General features: G+C 39.0%; 1 protein-coding gene across 11 annotated transcripts in view; it reads right to left on the reverse strand.

Annotated features, from left to right (window-relative positions):
- Positions 1-23620, reverse strand: part of DGKI (diacylglycerol kinase iota) — a 453062-nt gene that overhangs the window by 124061 nt on the left and 305381 nt on the right. For 8 of the 11 annotated variants that reach the window (XM_073899246.1, XM_073899242.1, XM_073899244.1 and 5 more), the window contains one exon: positions 23123-23185. The exons of the other annotated variants lie outside the window; for them this stretch is intronic. In XM_073899246.1, coding sequence (XP_073755347.1) covers positions 23123-23185 — 63 coding nt within the window. The remainder of the gene's footprint in view (positions 1-23122; positions 23186-23620) is intronic. 11 annotated transcript variants of the gene reach the window in all.

Raw genomic sequence — 23620 nt, forward strand, 5'->3', positions numbered from 1 at the left:
GTAGAGCTGTAAAAAACTGCTCTAGGAAAATATGCCCCTATCAGCCAAATACAGCAGTTTGACCCTCAGAAGAGACAAAAACAAACAAACAAACAAACAAACAAATAAAAAAAACCTTCTAAAAAGCAGACCAAGAACTGAAAAAGCACAGGATTGAGATGGAAATACCTCTACGTATCCCAACAGTCTGAGAGCACCTCTCAAAGCTTATGACGCCTGTGACGGTGATTTTGAGGGCCTCAAAATGATGAAAAAAAATTTAAAATATGCATGATGTACTTTCTTTAGAAAGGGAATGAAGTTGTAATTCATTTTAAAAAAAAACTCAATCCAAACTGGTTCAGGATACATGTCAAACAATTAAAAGAGGGTGGCACCAAGCTTTCTGAAGCATCCTGTTCACTCACAGAATGCCCATGGGTTGTACAAAATATTTTCAAAATAGTCTAATCATCAGCATTAGTTGAGTGAAACAATTTTCATCATCACCACTATGGATCAATGCATTTCTTCAATGTATCAATATAACACAATCCCCACTTGTCCTTCAGTATTACCTTATACTTAGATTTCATTGGTTCAGATCATTTTAGCAAAAACAGGATTGCTTCTCCTTTCTCGTGTTAATTGGATAAAAGTCACTATTGACCAAAGGAGAAAGAATAGCATTACTCTTCTATTCATTTCAGTAAAGGAGGGAAGGACTGGAAGAGGGAAGAGGGAAAGAAAGAGAAGAGAGTGAGAAGGAAGAAGAAAAAGACAGATGGCACGAGGGAGGGCTAAGATACTGTCAGGACCCCCACCTCAAACACACACATGCGTGAAATTTCACTGCAACTCTGAAAGGAGGGAAAAATAATTGAATCTCATTCTCTTGCCTCACACCTCATCTTAGGGCAAAGTATAGTAACTCCCTCCATAGAGACTCCCACTCTAAGACCCCCAAAACAACATATAGATCCAACTATGGATACATATGTGCACACCCATACATAGTTCTCTTCCTCCTCCCACACAAAGATATTTAGATACAAGTGCATAAATTCTAAAGAGAGATGGTGGACAAATAAAAATGTCTGAAGTTCACTGGGTTAAAAACTAAGCCAATACGAAATACAAGACGGATAATTCTGAGGGAAAGTTTTGAGAAGACAAATCAATAGACTAGTCCATTCAAAGTGTGTCTGTGGGGTGTCCACTTTGTATTGGGCATTGTACTGGACATGGAATAGGCGTTGATAAGTAAAATGGGCATAAGCTGTGATGGGAAATAGGATTTGAAGGCATGTTTTGAGTTAGTGTTAACTATACACCTTAAATATCACAGGTGTCCTTACATCATTTACAGACAGGGAAGCTGAGGTTCAGAAAGGTAAAGTGATTTTATGGTCACAGAGCTGGACATAGTGGCAGAGCTGGGAGCAGAGTCTCAGACTCTTCACTCATCAGTTTCATGCTTGTTTTATTGTATGGTGCCAAGAATCCCATGGATTTGACAATAAAACCACAGAGCCTGAATTAACAAAGTCAAATGATCTCTATGTGGTGTTCAGACTCCTATCGATAAGCAATCAACTGGGGGATAGTTAAGTAAACTGTGGTACGCTGAAACAAGAAAACACTGGGCAAATATTACAAATGAGTGTGTAGATCTACATCTTTTTAGAGGGAAGTCCCACTATAACATTGTGACATTGTTCAGTGAAAAAAAAAAGTCATGGAAAATTATATCTGGAATAATCTCCTTCATGTAAACTGTGGAATTTCAGCATTTGTATATGTACACAAGTGTCTAGAGAGAAGTTCGGTGAGCTATCCCAAGCAGTTATCTCTACATGACGGGATTTAAGGATTATTTTACATCGAGAATCATCATTTTTAGAAAAAGATCTTAAAATTATGTCAATATGTAAATAAATGATAACTCAGAACCAGAGTAAAAATAAGAGTTACAGCAAAGAATGTTAGGTATTAGATGTGAGTGGGTAGGAAAGGATAGGAAAGAATTTAAGCAATTAACGGTGACCATACAGTGTACAAGATGCTTATCCTGAAATTAAGAGGGTTCTGATCCTTTTATTTTCAAGTTCACCCTAGTGACCTGAAAAGATTGTAATTAAGAAATATTTCCCCACAAGTACATCAGGTAAGAGGGAAGCGGGAAGCACAGAATGTGGTGGCCCACCATACCCTCTGATGGGAGATGGCGGGAGGACAGAGGTTGAAGGAGCTCTACTTCAATACATTTTGAGATGACAGTAGGTCTAATGACAGTGAGCTCTAGCATTCTCCAGCGGGCTAGAGACATCAGGAGTAAGACCTGGTTCCAGCCGTAGCTGTAGAGTAGAAAATAGGGTTCAGAGAATGCATACAGACCAGTCACTGTACGTCTTTCTCCCAGGAGCTCCCCACTAGCTAACCAGTGCGCACCGCCTTTCTCACGGTCCGTCCGTGCCCGTTCCCTGCCCACATGCTTCTACCTCCCAGCTTTGCATCTGTGCCCACCAATTCCAGACACACACTGCTGCCTCCTGAGCCACAGCCTCCACCAATCTTCCTTACAGGTGGCACACCATGGACATACAACAGGAACTGTCATTTGAATGGAACTTTCCAGAATCCAAATGAACTCATGTACTATCTCACTTCACCTCCAGAGCGATCGGCTAGGTAGGAGACAAGAAAACGGAGACTCAGTAACTGCTTGTCACTCTCCCCCATCCCACCTTCTTATACACTCACTCGCTCGCCCTCAGCGCCCATCTGTTCCTGGCGACCAGCAATGCATCCCATGTTCCCACCAGCAGCAGCTGGCTTAAACCCACTCTTCTGATGAGGGTACCTGGTGTTTGGCCTGCTGTCAAGTGTTGGGGCCCATCCACAAATTTTAGGGCAATCACGGGGTCCATGATGGAAATCTCCTTCAAATTCTTTTGGATCCTGGCGTAAAGACTAGGCAGCTCAGCAGAGTGCAAGAGCTCAGGCTCTGAGTCAGATTGCCTAGCCGTGAAGTACACTTCTTCCACCGGTTAATCAGGAAACCCTGTGCTTCAGTTTCCTCCTGGGTAATGTAGAGATAGGAACAGGATCCACTTCACAGAGATACTGGGAGGATGAAATGAGTCAATACAGAAAAGTGCCTGGCACATTGTAAGTGCTCAGTAGACACTAGCTATTATCAGGACAATCATTATTCTGAAAGCTGCTCCCCTAACATACGGTTCTGCTAATAAGCAGTAGCATCTGCTGCTGCCAGGTAGTGGGAGAAGTTTAGGGTGCGTGCTGGGGCCGCCCTAGGCCTTCTGACCCGCTGCTGGGCTTCCTCAGTTGAGAAACGGTCTGGTCTGGACAGTGCCATCATTCTCCTGGACCTTCTCGCATAGGTATTTTACAGGCCAACCAATAACATGAAAACAGACAACTAGAAGGTGGGAAAGATAAAATACACAGATACTAAGTGAAAGCCAAGTAATTCAATTGGGTCCCTTTATGTCAAAATATATTAATGTCCCATTAATGGCTGAGTGGAGGCGGATGATGACAAAGCTGTTCCTTGGAGTCTGGGGAAGAGCAGTGCCACTAGTTTTCTAAAATTGCATTTTCCCAAGAAAGTTAGTAGAGCATAGAAGAGATGAACATCCTGGATAAAAATGGATTTGCCTCCATGCCAACATCTACCACCAACTATCCCGATACTGATGCAGGCTCTGTAGCAGGGGTTCTAAACCAGACTTCCTTGGAATCACTCAAGGTTCTGAAAAGGAACTCAACAATCTTGGAATTCCCTTTGAAATCAAGACAGTGACCTCAACCTATCACTTCCTCACAAATTTCCTCTGAAATGTCAAGACTGAGTTTTTTGTGCATGTTGGAATTTCATGGCTCTGGACATAACTCCCAAATGTCCCCATGACAACTCCCTCAAGAACTACCATAAAGCATCTCATTAAAATCACGCACTTGGGCTCCAGACCACACCTTCCCATATCCACATTACACACACCTGTTACCTTGAGGTGCTGGAGGGGGAGGGGCGAGGTGGAGCACCATCCAGACAACTCTCAGAACACTCACTGCTACTCAACTTACATCTTCCTTACTACACAGGTTTCTCTCAGTCCTCATAACACACTCTGCTCATTCCAGCCTTCTCACATGGATACCCGTTACGGACCAAGACAATGAGTTGGGGGCTTTTGTTCCCCAAGGTCACTTCACAGCCAGCAACACCACATTAATTCCCTCTTTTCACTGGAAACATGAATCACCTGGGAATAATATCCTTTAATATTAAGACACTAAAACACAGTGTGTAATGCAAGACGCAAACTCAGAAGAATCTTAGTTCCAATCCGAACTCTTGTCAATTAACACATGGTTGACATTGAGAACTCTGAAGTTACCTTGGCTAAACAATTTTCTGATCTGAAAATGGAACTGATAATAGGAATATGTGAGCATTAAATGGGAAAATACATGTAAGGCAGTTAGCATATCCCTGGTAAATAGTGTTAAGTTATTGTTGTTCTATTTTTATTAATACCCTGATGCTTCAACTTCCATAAGCCTTTTTTAGAAAATTTAATCCTAGATAATATCATAGCAGAAGGCAGAGTTACAGTTGTAAGCAGCAGTTAGTAGATACCAAACCTTAGCAGAATGACAGTTTGATGACACAGGCAGGGAGACAAAGATTCAGAGTTACGTAGCCATCTTATAGTCCGTGGGATGAGAAAGCAAGTGGGCCCGCGAATGTTGACAAGATATCTTAAAGATACTGAGAATATAAATCCTCATTCATGTTACAGGAGGCCCTTAAAATTCTATAATTACTCTACATTTTGTACTTTGTAAATGTCCAATTTTCATTAACATTTTTAAATGCTTCAGGGTAAGATCTGCCCCTTAAAACACTCGTGTAGATTCACTGATTTTTTATGATGAATTCTAATTTAACCAGGAATTTGCTACTCATATATAAAGAGTTAGTTTTCCTTTGCAAGGCAGAAAACATCACAGCTTTGTCTGCCTTTCTCCTTCCAGGCCTGATTTAATCGGGATACATTGCTTTAATTTCTTTCAAGCAATGTAAATGTGAGATTCTATCTGATCATAAACTTGATGTAATAAAGTATATTTCTAACTAATCTTTAATAGGATTCATTTGAGCGGGCCCTTGTTTTATGAATGGACTTTAGTGTGAAGTCATGGCACAAACCACTATTCCTCTTCTTTACAACTCCAGCACCTAAAAGAGTCTGGCCCATGTTGTTTACAATATATGTTTTTAAACAAATAAATGAATGAAATGCAGGAAAGCTGAATTCCTCTGGGACAACACATGGCCCTTTAGCACAGTTTGACATCATCTGAGCCTCTCCATAACCGTTTTTCTCTTTGTGAGCCCTAGGCAAACCCTGATTGCGTTGTCCATTTCTGTCCTTTTTCTGTCCAGCTCTCTGAGATCTGGAGGTAAATCCATGCTGGATTATGCTCCTTTGCATCTTATCTCTAGGGGGATCTGCACATATCGAAAAGAACATACAAATGGTAGATGTCCCTACCAGAAAAGTATGTATACCATTTCAGGACTGCCTGTTCTTCAATTAAATAACAGTGAAGCAGAAACATTTACCACAACCTTTCATCAGCTATCAAGCTGGGCCTTATTTAGATATAATTATACTCAATAGCTTCCTTTAGCAACTTCCTAGAAATTGCTGCAATTTACCCTGGGACATTTTCAAGCTGCCACTGACAATAACCTATCCAAAAACACATCCAAGTGGGCCTCTTTGCATTGAGCAGTAAAATCAAATTGAATCAAAGCTTCTGAACAGAGATTTAAAATGGATTTCTGACACCTGCTGAGTTCACAGAGAACTCTTATAATTCAGTTGCCTTCTGCCTAGAGAACAATGCCTCTGATACGTGAAAAAAAATTTAAAGGACTTTTTGAATTTGGAACCAAAGATAAGCCAAAATCACACTAACAGCAATCATGAGTTCCCACTGTCCAACATGTTCTGTTCCAGAACGTACTTTTTTTCCCCACTTCCAAAATAGAGAAAGTACTTTTAAAGGTTAATTCTTTTTCAATAGACGTTGTTGGGGTGCCTGGGTGGCTCAGTCTTGATTTCGACTCAGGTCATGATCCCAGGATCCTGAGATAGAGCCTGGTGTGGGGTTCCGCATTCAGCAGGGAGTCTGCTTCTCTTCCTTTCTCTGCCCCTCCCACCACTCACAATCTCTCTCTAAAATAAAGAAATAAATCATTTAAAAAAAGATTCTCTCTCTCTCTCTCTCTCTCTCTCTCTCGCCTTCTGCCCCTCCCCCGCTTGTTTGCTCTCTCTAAAAAACAAAAACAAAAACAACCCTTAAGTTAATTAAGTTCTTGACTTAAGACATCCATTTGTGATATGTCATAGTTACAAATTATTTGAGACAGCTATCCCTCTAGATCTCTAATAAGATAATGGAATTAAAGCATTGCAGAGTTGGGAGAAAACTTAGATGTTCACTAATTCACTATTTGCTATTCCATCTGATTGTCCATTACTCTATGATTGCATCTATGGCTGTTCCATCTCTGCTTGACCCTCCTCAAGTGTGGAAGGTGCAGGATAGAAGTGCCCTATTCTTTGTTTAGACTACTGTAAGCATTTATAAATTCTTCCTAAGGAATCTGTATCTCTCTCCATAATGTATTGACTTTTCTTCTACCATTCAGGTCAGAATTGGGTTTTAAGTCACTGGGATAATCAACCACAGACACTAATGGCAAAAGAATGCAAACCTGAAGCACCAAAGCTAGACACCTACTAAAGAAACCATTTGCCGATTTAATGGCTAATAGATTAAAAACAGGTTTTAAGTTCCAAATATCAGAGAACTTTTATGCAATTTGTGGAAACAAAAAAATTTTTTTAAGTTTTCTGGAGATCTTCAAATACATACTAACACACACATTTTCACGCTTTCTAGTGAAATACATTTTTATGTTTCTGAAATTGCAAGAAAGGAATATGCAGCAGAGTGAAATTAGCATGTGGTCATTACAGACAGTCTCTTCTGCTGGGCGTGAGGTTCCTGGCATGCCAAGGAGAAGCAAAGACAAAGAACTAGTAGTGGCTTCACTTGGTGGCACCTGCAAACAGCTCAGCAAGTAGAGCAGCTTCATTTCTGCTTGAAAGGAAAAGAAACAGGCCAATGGCCTTGGTCGAGATTTCAAGGTCTCCTGACCATCCAGTTCTTTTTGTGATAATGAACGTCACAGCTATTACTGACCCAGTTATCAACTCTGAGACTTCTATGTGCCCCCGCATATATATAACGTTACAACTTCTAGGTACCAGAAGCATAGATTTATTTTTTAAGTTGCAGACCCTCAAACTTTCCTCTACATGAGATCACACTGTCCCTTCACCTTCTCCTTTCCCTCTATTCATGCTCATTAAATCCACTTCTCAGTCCACACTCAAATGCCCCCTTCAGTAGCATTCCTCACTCTGGTTAACTCCTGAAGCACTTTTCTCTGGATTTCAGCTCAAAAGACTCTTCTGACTTTCCGCCTGCTCCTTCTTTCTCTCTCCTGTAAGTCATCCTCCTTTAAATAGTGTTCAACTATGTATGCTTCTCTACCCCCTCTGGAGCACCCCCACAGACCAAGCTACTATCATCTTGTACCTAGACTGAGTGCTGTAGACTGAGCAGTCAGTGTGAAATGTAAATGTGTTCATGACATCGTGATTTTTCCCCCATTAAATCATGAACTCTTTGAGGACAGGATGCCCAGCCATATCTATCTTTGTTAAGCTGCTGCTCCCATATGGACTTACTAATTTTGAAATGAGAACTATTTTCCATGACAACGAACTACATTCTTCATCCCACCCACCTAATCATGCGTGCATCACTGGCCAGGATGGGGACCAGTCAACAGAAATTGGTTCAAGGGAAAAGTCAAATCCCATTACTGAACAAACAAACAAACAAACAAATCTCAAGGCTCATGCTATCCTCACACATGGGGTTGATTCTCTGGTTTTCCTCTGGTTAATACAAATGGAGAAAAATTTCTACTTGTCTTTAGATACAACCTACAGGTTTAAATCTCCCGAGAGTCTCCTATCCTAGTATTTGCTGAATTTTCAGGCAATTAGAGATGACAACCGTTCAGAAAACTTTACAGGCGCTTCAGACCTTAAGTTCCCACTTACACTCCTTTTATATTGTTTTGTGTTTAAAGAGTATAGGAGCTGGACAAATATCATGATGAAAGGCAAAGGAAGCAAATACCCCCAGGAAATACAGAGGGTTAGAAATTAGAGGTAGAAAATACAAAATGCCTTTTTGTAGAATCCTGCAAATTCAAGCTGCTGAATGAAGAACAGTCAAGAACAGCTGGAATGGGAATAAGAACTCAAGGCTGGTCTTTCGTCCTACCAGGCGAGAATCATTTCTATCTCATGAGATAAGTCCATTTAATGGAGGCTTCCTGGCTATTAAAAATGACTAAAGATTCTATCATAAAATACTAATATGGACTACTTTTAATAGCATAGCCTGCAGTGGCTTGGAGAATTCTTTTGCTGCTCTGATTGTACAGAGGTCCATTAATTACTATCCGCAGTGGAGTAAGGCACCACTGGGCCTGAACCAATGAGACAGAATCAGAGAATGTTACTCTCAAGCCATCCAAATGGCTTCAGAGCTCATGTGCTCAGAAAGAGAGACTTTTTTTTTTTTTTTACTTCAGGTTTCAATTTCTACATATCAAACAAAAGGAAAATCCAACATTTATTGGCTGTTTAAATGCTAAAATCTTCCTTTGGGTTTGTAGTCACAAGCTGTTGGAATATCCTGTTCTTATCTGGAACTGATAGAGAAACTGACTTTCTTTGCTGGAAAGGAGTGTAGAGCAAGTACTGGGATTTGTATAGTCTAAAAAGTATCATTTCAGGGCCCCTGGGTGACTCAGTCGTCAAGCCTCTGACTCTTGATTTTAGCTCAGGTCATGACCTCAGGGTCATGAGATCGAGTCCCAGGTAGGGCTCCACGCTCCGCGAGGGAGTCTACTGGAGATTCTCTCCCTCTCCCGTTGCCCCTCCCCCCCCCACTCAAATGCTCTGTCTCTCTCAAATAAATAAATCTTTAAAAATTTTTTTAAATAAAAATTAAAATGTCATTTCACAAAAGAAAACACTGCAGCCCTTCACATATATCATAAAGGACTAAAATGGGCTACAACTACTAGCATATTTGCTCATCTTCTAGGAACCCTATGCACTTTGATGAATAAAGTTGTGGTATTTGAGTGAGGGTAACATTTATTAAAAAAAAAACAAATCCTAGAGTACATGTAATTTTTAAATATCGAACACTTATTTCACCTCTGATCCTATAGGAAAAAAATAAAATTGAGAATTTTTTTTAAGGAAAAATAACCAACAAAGCAGAAGCCAAAACTGCATAAGGCAATAATGATGTGAAAATAAATGTGGCCATCTTATTAAGGTGGAGAGATGTAACCCGACTTAATCTGAGCAAGGACCGAACACATGAACTACCAGATGTGTTCCTACTGAAAACCACAGAGCAAAGGAAGTGGTTCTGCCTCCCCTAGGAAACATGCTCGGTAAGAAGAGGATTCCATATTTGGTTCATATCAAGAAAATTAAAAAGTAAGTATTGGCCTAACAATAAATGGCATTACATAAGAAATGCTTCCTTAAATGGTTTCAGCTTTCTGTATAAAACATTTTACGGAAGGACACAGATACTTTCTTAAAATCTGGGGATTTAAGAAAATTCACAAAACCATTTTTCGTATTAGGTATTTGGTATTTTATTGTGTTGCATTCTGACTCATGTTCCCCTCCAGGTTGACCGTGGCTTGCCAAGGTCTGGAATACTCAGTGGTGCTGCATCCGGCTCCCAGGAGCAGGGGGGACACCGCCTCTTTCCTATTCATCTGCCCACCACTGGGGGAAAAACTACATCCCCCACTCAAAGCACAGATGTGCTCCTGCAGCCACCTGCTTGCTTGTCAGAGATCCATGAACAAATCAGAGTCCCCAAACCTGACTCCCCTGTCCAAGTCAGTAAATTTAGCCAATTAGGCAGAAACTGTCCTCACCACTCTCTAATACCTAACCCAATAACGAAGGGAATTTTTTGTTTTTTAATCATTCTTCTTGTTGGTGTCAAAAATGGACAGAACAAAGGGCGCCTGGGTGGCTCAGATGGTTAAGAGTCTGCCTTCAGCTCAGGTCATGATCCCAGGGTCCTGGGATCGAGCCCCGCAGCGGGCTCCCTGCTCAGTGGGGAGTCTGCTTCTCCCTCTGCCTCTCTCTCTCTCTGTCTCTTATGAATAAATAAATAAAATCTTTAAAAAAAAAAAGGACAGAACAAAGACACCCTGCTAGAACAGGACTTGTAAAAATCATATAGTTCTATCCCTACAACTACTAGTCAACAAAAATAACTATAAGATTTGATAGTAAACTTGAGAAAAAAAAAGTTCCTTAAGATATACATTTAGTGCTAGACTAATAAATCGCTTGGGTGATGAAGAGCAAACACAAATTAGTTAAAATACTAATTAGTTACCAAAACTAAAAAGAAAATAATGGAAGAGAGAAGAAAAAGGATGGTTTCTGCAGAGAATGTCATGATAGAATAAGAAAATAATTCAGGGTACTTTTGCTGGGGTACTTTTCCCTCTCTCCTCTCACTTACCGTCTTCCAGAGCAAGCGTCTACCGAAGGCAGTATTTTAACATTTCATAAGCCAAGAACCTCTCATCAAGGAAACATTTAATTGTTTTACTTTGCCTGAGCAACAAAATATCATCAGACCAAAAGATTTATATCCCAATTAAAGAACATAAATCACCTCTCTTGAGAGCAGGAGAGTCTACATGATGAAGAAAAAGAATATCATTACGGTTCTCTATAATATAAAGCTGAAAACTTTGGCCTTTTTGTTCCATTTATAATCCTTCCAACACTACTTTCATTTCAGTCAAATATCTTAGCTATAACTTTGGAACTTGCTGAATTCATGTTTAGAATTCATTTTCTGACACAAAATTTGGTAAGTTCTGGGGACTAATTAAGTGTAGCATCAACAAGGATTTTCCCTTTCTGCCTTTAACAATGTACTTCCTTTTTATTTCCTGTAAGTGTTTCAGGGCATTATGACAGATTGGGAAGCTAAAATCACATTGGTATAATTAAATTAAAAATCTACAAATGAAATGTGCATTGTAGTTTATTATTACCTCAGCAAAACAATCCAAAATAAATACCCTCTTGGACTGCTCCAAAGAAATGTCTAAATTTCTTGGTTTTTGATATGTTCTTCCTACCCTATGGTGGAATAGAATATCAGTTATTATTGTAATACTGGAGTAAAAACTGAAATGTTTCTCTTTTTCTCTTTGAATGCAGTAAATCCATTAATAACACCATAGATTGCAGTTTATCTAAGATATAAATAACTACTTTCCAGAAGTATTTAGGGTTTTTCCCTACATGGAGTGTCCATTTGTAAATAAATCTTTTGTTCACAAACACTAGCAAAATTACTCCCTTCCCTTTCATTTATAGCCTGTATTTCTATAGTTGCTTTTATTACAGTAATACTTTAGAAATTCATATATGAACAAAAATTTAAAGTTCATATTATTTGACCACCTTATTTTACAGAAATTGGATTTGGGTCCAGAGAGGTCAACAACAACCTTATTGCACCCAAATAGTTAATATCCACACTCTGCTATAAACAAAAGAGCAATACTCTTTAGCCCTTCTCGTACCTTTTCATAAAAAAGATTTTAAAGAATTAAACCATACATACAAGTCATATACACAAAGTTCAGTCTTCACACAGTTGGTGACAGGAAAAGAAATAAAACTAAAATTCAGTCAAATTTATCTAGTATGATGCTGTTATGGGCTGGGTTGTGCACCCCCCTCCCCATTCATATGCTGAAGTCCTAACCCCAGTATTTCAGAATGTGCCTGTACTCGAAGACAGGTCTTTAAGGAGGAATGAAGTTAAAATGAAGTCGTATGGGTGGACCCTAATCCAATCTGCCTGGTGTCCTTATGAAAGGAGATTAGGGCAGACACACACACAGAAGGAAGACCACCAGAAGACAACCACCAGCTATAAGCCAAGGACAGAGGCGTCAGGAGAAACCAACCCTGCCGACACCTGGATTTCAGACCTCCAGCCTCCAGACTGTGGGGAAGTAAATTTCTGTTGTTTAAACCAGTCAGTCTGTGGTACTTTGTTGCGGAAGCCCAAACTACACAGATGCCTACTCAAGAGACTCACTAGAACAAATACATTTTACTTTTGTCCTACAACTACTGATTATAAAAAGATCACATAAATAGAAGAATGAGAGGCATCTCATATTTTTACTTTCCCAAATTCCTACCTGGCTTAGAAGTCTCTGCTGGCTTGATGTTACTGTTTAGGATATTCAGACCTTAATTTCTACTTCTCCTAAAACTCAAGGTACATAGAATAATCTAAAAAGTTAATAATATATATACATATACACACACATATATATACATACATACATATATAGTTGTGTTATTGAACTAATATTACCTCTAAAGTCATTTTTAAATTTTGATTTCTTAAAATTTATTTTGATTAAATAAACAAAGAAATTCATAAATTTTCATACATTCATAAATTTAAAAAATTCATAAATTTTCTTCCTCCTTTGCCCTGCCCAATGGGCCTGGAGCACACACTGTACCTGAACCTTCCTACAAACTCGCCCCATGCCCCTGAAGCTGACTTGTGCAGTCGCCTCCTCAGGCCCTGCACCTCAAGCCAACAACACCTGAGTAAATATTCCCTTCAGTTCTGAGGTGACCTTTTACTCTACGAGAAGTGCTGACTCGTAAGTGTAAGACTGTTTCTACACCTACGCAGACATGAATAATTCATCTCCAAAAATAAATTTTAAAAGCAACGAGATATAATTTTAAATGTTGAGGGAGTCCTAAATGTATTTTGCCTTACATAACTGTACCAGACGCTGTCATCTGTGTTTACCTTTGCTAAGAGAAGAACACAGGCTCCATCCATCCACCATAGCTGTGGGCATGACCCTTCCTTAGGAGCCACGTTCACAGACCAAACACCATTATGAACAGTTTCAAAAGACTCTCCGGGTCCTTTAGCTATACTAGAACTTATTTTTAACTGGGGTTTGTCGTTCTGACATTTTTCTTATAATAACACTTGAACTACAAACCTGTACTACTAAAGAGTTACAAGTTGAAACACTCAAAACTGAATTCTAAGTTATTATTTCCAAGTTTTCTTAAAAAAGGAAGAAGTTAATCTAGTGTGACTGAATAAAATATATAAATCATATATGTGAAAATAAACACACATACAGGAAAACGATCAGAGGTTAGATCAACAGCGGCGTTTAGGGTCTTAAATGCCATCTCCAAAGCAGAAAGCCCTGGGTGTGAACTTTATCACTTTCTGACATATACTCTTAGTTAAGTTTCCTAATATTTCTTATTCTCAGTCTTCTCATCTATGGAATGGGAATAATGACAATTGTTACCACAAACAGTTACTGAGATACGAAATTTGATCACAAGTCAAGGTGCTGATTAGCATAATATCAGACACATACTACCTTTCTGGCTAAATGAAAAAAATCCACTTGGATTCTTATGGAGAGCGAGGAGAAACAGCAATTAAATGTACTAAAGCAGTACAGGGCCTGGCTTCCCTGATCAGTCCTAAGGATAAAGGATGACCCTGTCACGTCCCATGGTAAGTCTTGCCTGCTTCAAGTCTTAGATCCCTTTGGGGCAGATTTCCATATACCCTAGGGTCATGTCCTGAATTTTAGCATAACAGAACTTCAGAGCTGATAGAAATCCAGGGGAACAACTGCATTTCATTTTTAATATTTGAAAAACTAAAATGCAAAGAGGTTAATACTTGGTTAATGTCATACAAATGAAAGCAGAGCGCCCCCTAGATCCTCAAAACAGCAGCATGTTACCATGGGAGTGCTACAGAATGAGGAGGAAGACACCCCAGTGAGAGATCTACATCTGCTCCTGATACCCCTTTTCTTTAAGGGCCTAGACCCCTGTGGCCATCTGAATGGGGATAAAAGCTCAGGTGGATTGGGGAAACTCTTGGGGGAAAGTTGCAGAGCATAGGGGAGAAAACCACCATCATTCCTGTTGCAGCCTGGGCTCAAGTTTGAAAAGTGATAGGAGATGAAGCTCAAGCAACTCTTACCTACTTTTCCTTGGAATTCTCAGTTCAGTATATCTGTTTTATGCAACCAGGAGAGAGGGTGCCATAAGAAGGGAGGAAAGCATGACATTATGACATTATTAAAGATCAAGAAACTGGACAGTGGAAAGTAAAATCACTAGGACGGTAACCCAGAGTTGGGAGTAAGAGAAAAGAAAGAAGATGGGTTAGCAGTTTCCTCTGCTCAGTGGTTGAGTGAACAAATGGTTTTGTATTCCAGCCAGCCTGAAGCCAACTCTGATGTTTCCTTATCTGACTCTGAGCTTCATTAAATGCCATTTTTTTTCTGTTCTGTGGATATAGCCATTCTCTCCTGTCCTTTTAAAAATATGAACTTCTACTTTTCTCCCTTTATGGAAGTAATGCATGCTTACTAAAATCAATCAGAAAATACAGAAAGCCTAGAAAATATTATCCATGATCCTGTTACTCAGAGATAATCACTCTGAGATACAATAACAATGAAAACCTTAACAAGACATATATTTATAATTTCCTGAGTGCTTAGGCACTTTTGGTATCCTTGCAATTGATCTGGGGGTCTAGAAACTATGACCTAAAAATTGTAATCTGTGAATCAGAATCTGAACAGATTTCTGCCCCCGACATGAAGCAGTCTTTTGGAGGCTCAAGAGGTCCGACAGGAGTGCTTTTCATCCTGCCATTCTCAAGAAGGTTTGTGTGTTAGCCACCATCAGCTTTATTCATTCTCAGGCAAAGTAAGTATGATGGATCTTCTTGGCCACTTTAGAGGTAACCTCTCACAGTTTACAGAGGCATACATGTAAATTTCTACTTTGGCAATGTTTTTGCTACTCCCAAATAGTGTAGCTTGTAGTAAAATGGAGTTTATAGATAAAGAACAAAGGAAAAGAGAAAGGATCCGAATAGAGCACATCAAGTCTTACTTTCTAACTAAAGGGCCAATATTAAATAAGCGAAATAAACAGACCCTTGACAGCACATTCGACAAATTCGTAAAAATGTTAAAACAAAAAATTTGATGTGACTAGTTGGAGAGTAGAATTACAGCATTTTTAGAAAGCACTTCCAAAGATCAGCTAGTTTACTTTGCTGGCCAGCACACAAATGTTAAACTACCTATGACCAGTTTGTGTTTTCTTCAATCATGAAGACCGAAGATTCTGATAGTTTCTCAACAGTAAACTTCTTAAACTCAACCCAAAATGGAACCATTAAAAAAAAAGACCTATCAAAAATACTTCTCTTTCTCTTACTAAAACTCCCTCTCTTCTTGGAACAAAAATCAATGTACTTTCATCCTTTACCATGAAGACTTCATTTATGGAAACCAATTTTAGAGTGTTGAATCATATTCAGCTTGTAGTCAAACATGACAGTTTATGCCTTTTTCATGGATCCATGTCCAACTCTACCTTTCCCAAGGTAACAAGCAAATCTGCACAACTTAGCAGTGGGAAATATCTTGTTTATGTTTACGTTGTAACAGTTGTGAAAGATGGCATATTACATTGAACATATGTTGATTGTAGTTCAAAATACAGTGGTTTCTCTGCAGATTTGTTTTGCTGAGTTTAGCTATAGTACTAAACTACAGTGGGAGAGTAGCGGATACGGTGTCATAGCTCTCTGCTTTTAAAAGGCAGCAGAGAACTTCTGGTTGTGGGCAAGGTAAGTAAGCACATGCCATTCTTTCTCCCCCCAGTGAATGCAGTTATGAAGTCTGGACAGGATTCATAAAGCAGCTATTTGAGAACTCTGAAAAGTAAATGAGAGCAGAAGATTAGAGAAGAAGATCAGAATATAAAATACTGTCAAATAGGGGTGAGCACTCTCTTCTTTTTCCCTCCAGTAAACCCTGGTGTGGACTCCAGAGAAGCACAAAGCCTGAAATGAACATCAAATGCAGGTAGAGAAAGCTCTAAGAGAGCCCTTGAGCTCTGGCTTAAGGAAAAGAAAGGGACTCTGAATGCTCAGAAAAATTCAGATCTATCTTCCCCTTACCATTTTCTTACACCCCAGCATTCCCCACAGCAGCAATGATAAATGCCTTCAGGGACTTAGAATTGTGATGGAAGAGAGCTCTCCTCTCTGATAAAAGAAGCGGTCATCCCAAGAAGATGGGATAAACCAACATTGCTTTCATTCCCCTTCTTTCTGTCATATCATTGCTTGGTCCTGGACATGAACACAGTTGCAGGAAATATGCAGTAGAGCAAGGTAACTAAAACCTTAGATTTCTGGCTGAAAGACCAAGAAAGGGAGCCCTAAGGAACAGCAAAGGACTGGGATGACAACAGAGAAGGAGGGGTGCAGGAAAACAGCCCCATAAAGATGCTCATGAACTCTCAGGTCCATCTTTAGGCTGTAAATGGGTGAATCTGGCCCTAAATACCTGTACAGTAGATGTTAGGAACTAAACTACAGGATAGTACAACCCAGATCCCACATTGGTAACTTGATGGTGCATACACACCAGACAGAGATATGAATAGCACTGCAAAGACTTTGAAAATAGAATTAACACTGTAACTACAACTTTCAGAAGATGAGTCATAACTTGTGGCCTGAACTCAATTGAGTCAATTGCCTACTTAAATAATTAATCTTCTCGGGGCACCTGGGTGGCTCAGTCGGTTGAGTGTCTGCCTTCGGCTCAGGCAATGATCCCAGGGTCCTGGGTTGGAGCCACAAGTCAGGCTCCCTGCTCATCAGGGAGTCTTCTTCTCCCTCTCCCTCTGCCCTTCCCTGAACATCTATATGTATCTCTCTCAAATAAATAAATAAAATCTTAAAAAAAATTAAGCTTCTCCTTTAAAGAACTGGGGTGGGGGGGTGGGTACAAAATAAGCCCAAAGCAAGCAGAAAAAAAATAACATAAAGACATAAATCAATGAAATAGCAATCAGAAAGATAATTGTGAAAAATCAATAAAAACAAAAGCTGATTTTTCAAAAAAAATTAATAAAATGGATAAGTCTTTACTAAGAATGACAAAGAGAGAAAATCCAAATTACTAATAATAGGAATAAAAGGGAACTATGAATGCAGACCCCCAAAGACATTAAAAAGATGAGAAACACTACCAATAATTCCACATATATTAACAACTGGAATAAAATGGGCAACTCCTCAAAAACTTCAAAAAACTATAACAACAACAACAAACCCACTGAAACTCACCTACAAAGAAAGAGATAACCTGAGTAGTCCTATAACTCCTAAAGAAATTGACATGGTTAAAAGGGGAAAAAAGAAACCCTGAAACCCAGATGATTTGTTGGCAAATTCTAACAAACGTGTAGAGGACAAGTAACTCCAATTCTTCCTAATGTTTCCCAGATATCCTAATAAAGTACTTTAACAAATAAATCTACAACTAACAATCATACTCCATGGTGAAAAAATGGAATGGTTTCTCCCTAATATTAGAAGCAAAGCCAGGATAGCCACTGTAACCACTTTTATTCAGCATCATACTAGAAATCCTAGCTACTGCAATAAGGCAAAAGAAAAAAATAAAAGGCATATGGATTGGGAAGAAAGAAAACCACTCCTACTCACAGTTAACAAGTGTGACTATTTAGAAAATCCCAAGGATGCAACCAAACTCCCAGAACTAAAAAGTGACTTCAGTAAGGCCACAGGATACAAGGTCAACACATGAAAATCCATTGTAGTTTTATATACCAGCAACCAAAATTGAAAACCAAGACATATCTAACAGATATGTACAAGACCTGTATGTTGAAAACTACAAAACAATGATGCACAAAATAAATAAATGGAGAGACAATGAAGTATTCATGGATTGGAAGTCTCATAATAGTAAAGATGTCTACATTCCCCAAGTTGATCCATAGATTCAACACAATTCCAAAGTTCTAGTAGAATTTTTGGAGATATGGCAAGCTTATTTTAAAATTTATGTGGAAAAGTAAAGGAACTTGAATAGCCAACACAATTATTTTTCTTTTAGCCAACACAATTTTTAAAATAAAGAATAAAGTGAAAAAATAACACAGCTAGATTTTAAGATTTAAAAGTACAATAACCAAAAGAACATGGCATTGACAAAGACACAAATACATAGATCAATGGAAAAGAATAGAGTGTAGAAATCGATACTTATCCAGCCATATATATCCATCCATAAACCCCCAAATATACATCCAATTGATTTTTGATAAGTCTGTAAAGGCAATTCAACGGAAAAAATAGTCTTTTTAACAAATGGTGCTGGAACTATTGAACATCTAATGCAAACAAAATATTAACCTAAACCTCACATCTTATACAAAAATTAACTCAAATCATAGAATTGAATGCAAAATGTAAAACTCTATAACTGCTAGAAGAAAGCAAAGGAACAAATATTTATGACCTGAGATTAAACCAAAAGTTCTTGAATATAACACCAAAAACACATATACAGAAAAATTTGATAATTTGGACTTTGTAAAGAGAATGAGAAGACAAGATATATACTGGGGAAAAACATTGGCAAAACACATCTCTAACAAAGGACTTGGATCCAGAATATATGAGATACTCTCAAAACTCAACAGGAAAAAGCAAACAGCCCAATTTAAAAATAGGCAAAAGACTTGGGCAGATGCTTCATCGAGTAGTATATAATAGATGGCAAATAATGAAAAGACACTCATTAGAATGATTCAACGATTAAAATTTTAAAGTGCTGGCAATACCTAGTGCTGGCAGGGATGTAGAGCAAATGGAACTCTCTCTCATACACTGTTAGTAGAAATGCAAAATTTGCACTCTAGAAAATGGTTTGTCAATTTCTTATGAAGTTAAACATACACTTACCATATGACCCAGGAATTCCCTTCCTAGGTGTTTAACCTAGAGAAATGAAAATTTATATTTACACAAAACTTGTTCATCAATGTTGATAGCAGCTCTATTCATAACTGCCTAAAACTGAAAATGACCCAGATGCCCTTCAACAAGTAAATAGGTAAATAAATGGAAGCATCCATACAATAGAATACTACTGAGTAATAAAAAGGAACATGTGATTGATATAGGCAACAACTCTGATAAATCTCAAAGACGTTATGTTGAAAGAAGTCAGTTGGAAAGGGTTACATATTGTATGATTCCATTTATGTGGCAATCTCAAAAATACAAAACTATAGTGATTGGTGGTTGCCAGAGGTTGGGATGGGAGATGCAGGGGTCAGGCAGATTTCTGGGGTGGTAGAACAGTTCTGTATCCTGATTAGGGTGCTGGGTATATGAACCTATACCCATCTTAAAACTCCCAACTGCATACCAAGAAAGTCAATTATTGTATGTTAATTTTAAATACTAAAAAAAAAGTAAAACAAATGTAATAAATACTTAAACAGTCATTCACATGGAAATACAACCAGAATCTGTACTTGGATGCTTATCACATGGCATTGTGACTGTATTGCAAGTAACAGAATAGGTCTATCCCTGGCATGTCCATTTCTCTAGGACAGAAACCTTAGCTTTACAATCTCTGTATCTCCAGGATCTCACAGAACCCCTGGTATTTAAAGAAGGCACTCAATATTTTTTCAAAGATGAAAAACTGACTAAATTAGGTATAAATGGTTTACATTATTTCATTTGGTGGAGAACAGGCATAAATTGGAATTTAATAAGCAGTTAGTGAAGGATAAAAGTTCTAGAAAGATATTTTACAATTTTATACCTTTGTTATTTTTGGCATTAGCTGAACAGGAGCTGGTAGTTGGAACATTTAGAATGAATATTCATGATTTTATAAAATTTATAATATTCATGAATTTATAAAATTCAGTGTGCAGAGGTGCCCTTCAGCGAGGACTTTACTATGAAGTCACTTAATTATAAAGATTTTTTAATTGAAGTATTGCTCCAATAATCCATTAAGCTACATGCACAAGATTTGTGGTGAAATATTCTATTTGTTTAGTTTTATTCTATTGGATAAAGCACTAAATAGTTTTCAATAAAACTCAGGCTTTGTATGTGGTCATATATGACCAAAAATAAAATTTCAGAATTCTTTGTATAAAGATGAAATTTCCCACGTGCAGAGACACTAGTAGTATGTTGCAATTCCTAAGAACCCATACGTTACATTGTTACTGCCATGACCTTCTCCCAACCAAAAAAAAAAGTTTTTAGAAAGCTAGAGAGAAAGAAAGACTGTGCAAGTTGCTTTAAGAAATCAACATTTACTACAGGAACAGGAGAAAGAGGGGCTTCTCCCCAGAAGAGATCATCTATAGAAGAATTTTTCTGAGCAGAGAATGGTTGACCAAGAGTCAAAAAAAAAAAAAATCAGACAAGCTGAATCCAAGATACTGGGGTCCTGACTTTCATGAGGACCAAAGCAACATTAATGTGATTATTAAACATTGCTGAAAATAGCAAATAGCATGAGAAGGGGTCAAAACTCTCAACCACTGCTGTAATATGTAAAGACACTGCTTGTTCTCGGGTTTTTCTCCAGGCTCCTTCACAGTGTTTTCCTTTTTTAAATAGTCTAATTTAGGGGCGCCTGGGTGGCTCAGTCGGTTAAGTGTCTGCCTTTGGCTCAGGTCATGATCCCAGGGTCCTGGGGTGGAACCCCACATCATGGAGCCTGCTTCTCCCTCTCCCTCTGCCTCTCCTACTGCTTGTGTTCTCTCACTCTCAAATAAACAAATAAAATCTTTAAAAAAATAAATAATTTAAAAATTAAAAATTAAAATACTCTAATAAGTTTTATTACATAAATATTTCAGAGATATGTAAATATAAAATCTATAATACGTAATATTTAATATATCATATATAGATATAAAATATTTTAGATCAACATTCAAGTTTTAAAGTGGCCACACCTAGGTGTTCTGCCTGTTACACCTTATCACAACAGTGACAGTTTACCTTATTGTAGTATACACACCTGGAACCAACAAAGAAGAGCCTTGTTTAAATTATACAACTAAAACTGTGATAGAAATGAGACAAATTCCACATGCATCTCTATTGTTGGTATTCTCGATTCTTTGAACTCTATCAATATAGCCTCTGAAAATCACTGAAAGCCATTCCTTGGGCTCCAATTTACTGAACAGGCCTTCTGTAGAATGTAGGATATACCCCCAGAATAACCTCCAAATTGAAAATTAAATGTTATTTTCCTATTGATTTTCTGGCCAATTTTAAGTTCCATGAAGGCAGCTCTCTATTGTGCACAAAATGGTGGACATAGAGCAAGTACAAGGTAATGTTTTTGAAAAATGAATGAATAAATGTGTATTTGAGAGACTAGGACTGAAAGTAGGATTATATGATGGAACTTCAGGAATCGTTTTGGCATATTCCTAGATGATAGACATTGCACAATTCAATAAGACATGTATCTTTCATTCCTTCATTCTGCCAACCAGTGACTCCGTTTGGTTTCAGAATACTTTTTGTTAAGATCTGTGATCAGGGCTGGGGGACACAAAAATTCCATAAGAAGATATGGTCATTGGGTGCCTGGGTGGCTCAGTTGGTGAAGCAACTGCCTTTGGCTCAGGTCATGATCCTGGAGTCCCAGGATCGAGTCCCACATCAGGCTCCCTGCTCAGCAGGGAGTCTGCTTCTCCCTCTGACCTTTCCCCCTCTTGTGCTCTCTCTCTCATTCTCTCTCTCTCTCAAAATCTTTAAAAAAAAAAAAGATATGGTCATTGATCTCAAGTAGCCTAAGTCTAATGCACAACACACACACATAGAGCTAATGTAATTAATACCAGACTATTAAACCTTGAGAACTATAATAAGTGTATCAATAGTGAACTCCAGTGAGAACATAACTAATACGAAAAGAATCAACAAAGAATTCCTTGAAAAGCCAATGATTCAACTAGGGCTTAAGAGATACATAGGTTCCTCATAGGTGAAAGGTGGCAGAATGTAAATTGTTAAAGGTGTGAACTTTGAAGCCAAGCCATCTGAGTTTGCCTCCCAGTCTACCCCTTGTTAGCTGTGTGACCTTGAGCAAGTTACTGAACCGCTTTGTGCGTCAGATTCCCCACAAGACCACGGCTGGAGATAACAGCAAATGTGCCATAGGGCTGTTGGGGGAGTAATTAGTTAAGCAGTTAATGTCAAGCACCTGAACCAGTACCTGAACCAGAACAAAAGCTAAGCATCGGGAAGAGAAAGAAAGGGCAAGACAGAGGCAACAACTTTTTTATGTAAACGAAGTCCTAAAGTGCTAAAGCAATTCTTTTTCACCAGAAAAAAATAAAAACATAGAATACATTAAGTACAAATTATTAACTACGGATGAAGCGTGTTTTGCTGACTCAGAGATAGTTTTCGGTCATTCATCTTTTATTACAATCATGGATTCTCCACCCAAATAATGCCCGGATGCATGTGCATGCACTCAAAACTCCACACATAATTTTTGGGGTCCGTTCACAAAGCAAGGACAACAGGCACCCTCCTTCGACCTCATCCCTGAGTTACACGTAATGGAATGGTCTACGGCCATTACTAACATTCCATAAGAACCAATGCTTAGTATGGAGTTTTATACAACCCCATGCGATCATGGGCCCTAAAGTAACGCATCAAAAACCTACACCTGAACCCTTAGAGGACTGAGACAGATAGAACACAAAGAACCAGACAGCTCCATCTCAAATGACGGAGGGGCAAAGAAGGCAGTTAGGGCTGGCGGGTCCTTGTCTGAGAAGCAGACCTGTGAGGGAAAAGGAGGCGGGTAGTCCAGCCCTGAGGAGGACAGGAGGGTGCTAGACAAAATGGAGAAACGGACCGGCTTTGTACTCACGTGGTGAAGGAGCCCGGGGGAGCAGACACTCTCCGCAGGTCGGCAGCTGCCACCTGATGGATGCTAGAGGCAGCAGGGAATGAGCAGCGAAGACAGTCAGCACAACAGCGTGGACAGACAGGGAACAAGCCAGGAGAGAGAAAGAGAGACACACAAAATTTAAACAGAAATTAAATGAGCGCATCACCAAACAGTGAATGAAAAGAAAAGGAAAATCCAGCCAGCCACGGACATAATCCAAAAAGCCGGTGACAGTAATGAAGCCAACAGGACACATGGCGAGGCCTGGCTCTAAGGCAAGCCAGGGACCGCCCCGCAGGGCAGCGTGGGGTGCGGGCAGATGCGGCGGGAGCGCAGACACCGGGCAGGGCTGCAGGCGGGCGGGAGCACCCTCATGTTCCTCTCTTGCTCTAGGTCATCTGAGACGTCCAAGGAGAGGATGCGTGCGTGTACACACACACACACACACACACACACACACACACACACACACACACA

Source organism: Callorhinus ursinus, unplaced genomic scaffold (genome assembly GCF_003265705.2).
Source record: "Callorhinus ursinus isolate GAN/ISIS: 27379988/994484 unplaced genomic scaffold, GSC_fseal_2.0 scaffold12, whole genome shotgun sequence".
Classification (NCBI taxonomy): domain Eukaryota; kingdom Metazoa; phylum Chordata; class Mammalia; order Carnivora; family Otariidae; genus Callorhinus; species Callorhinus ursinus.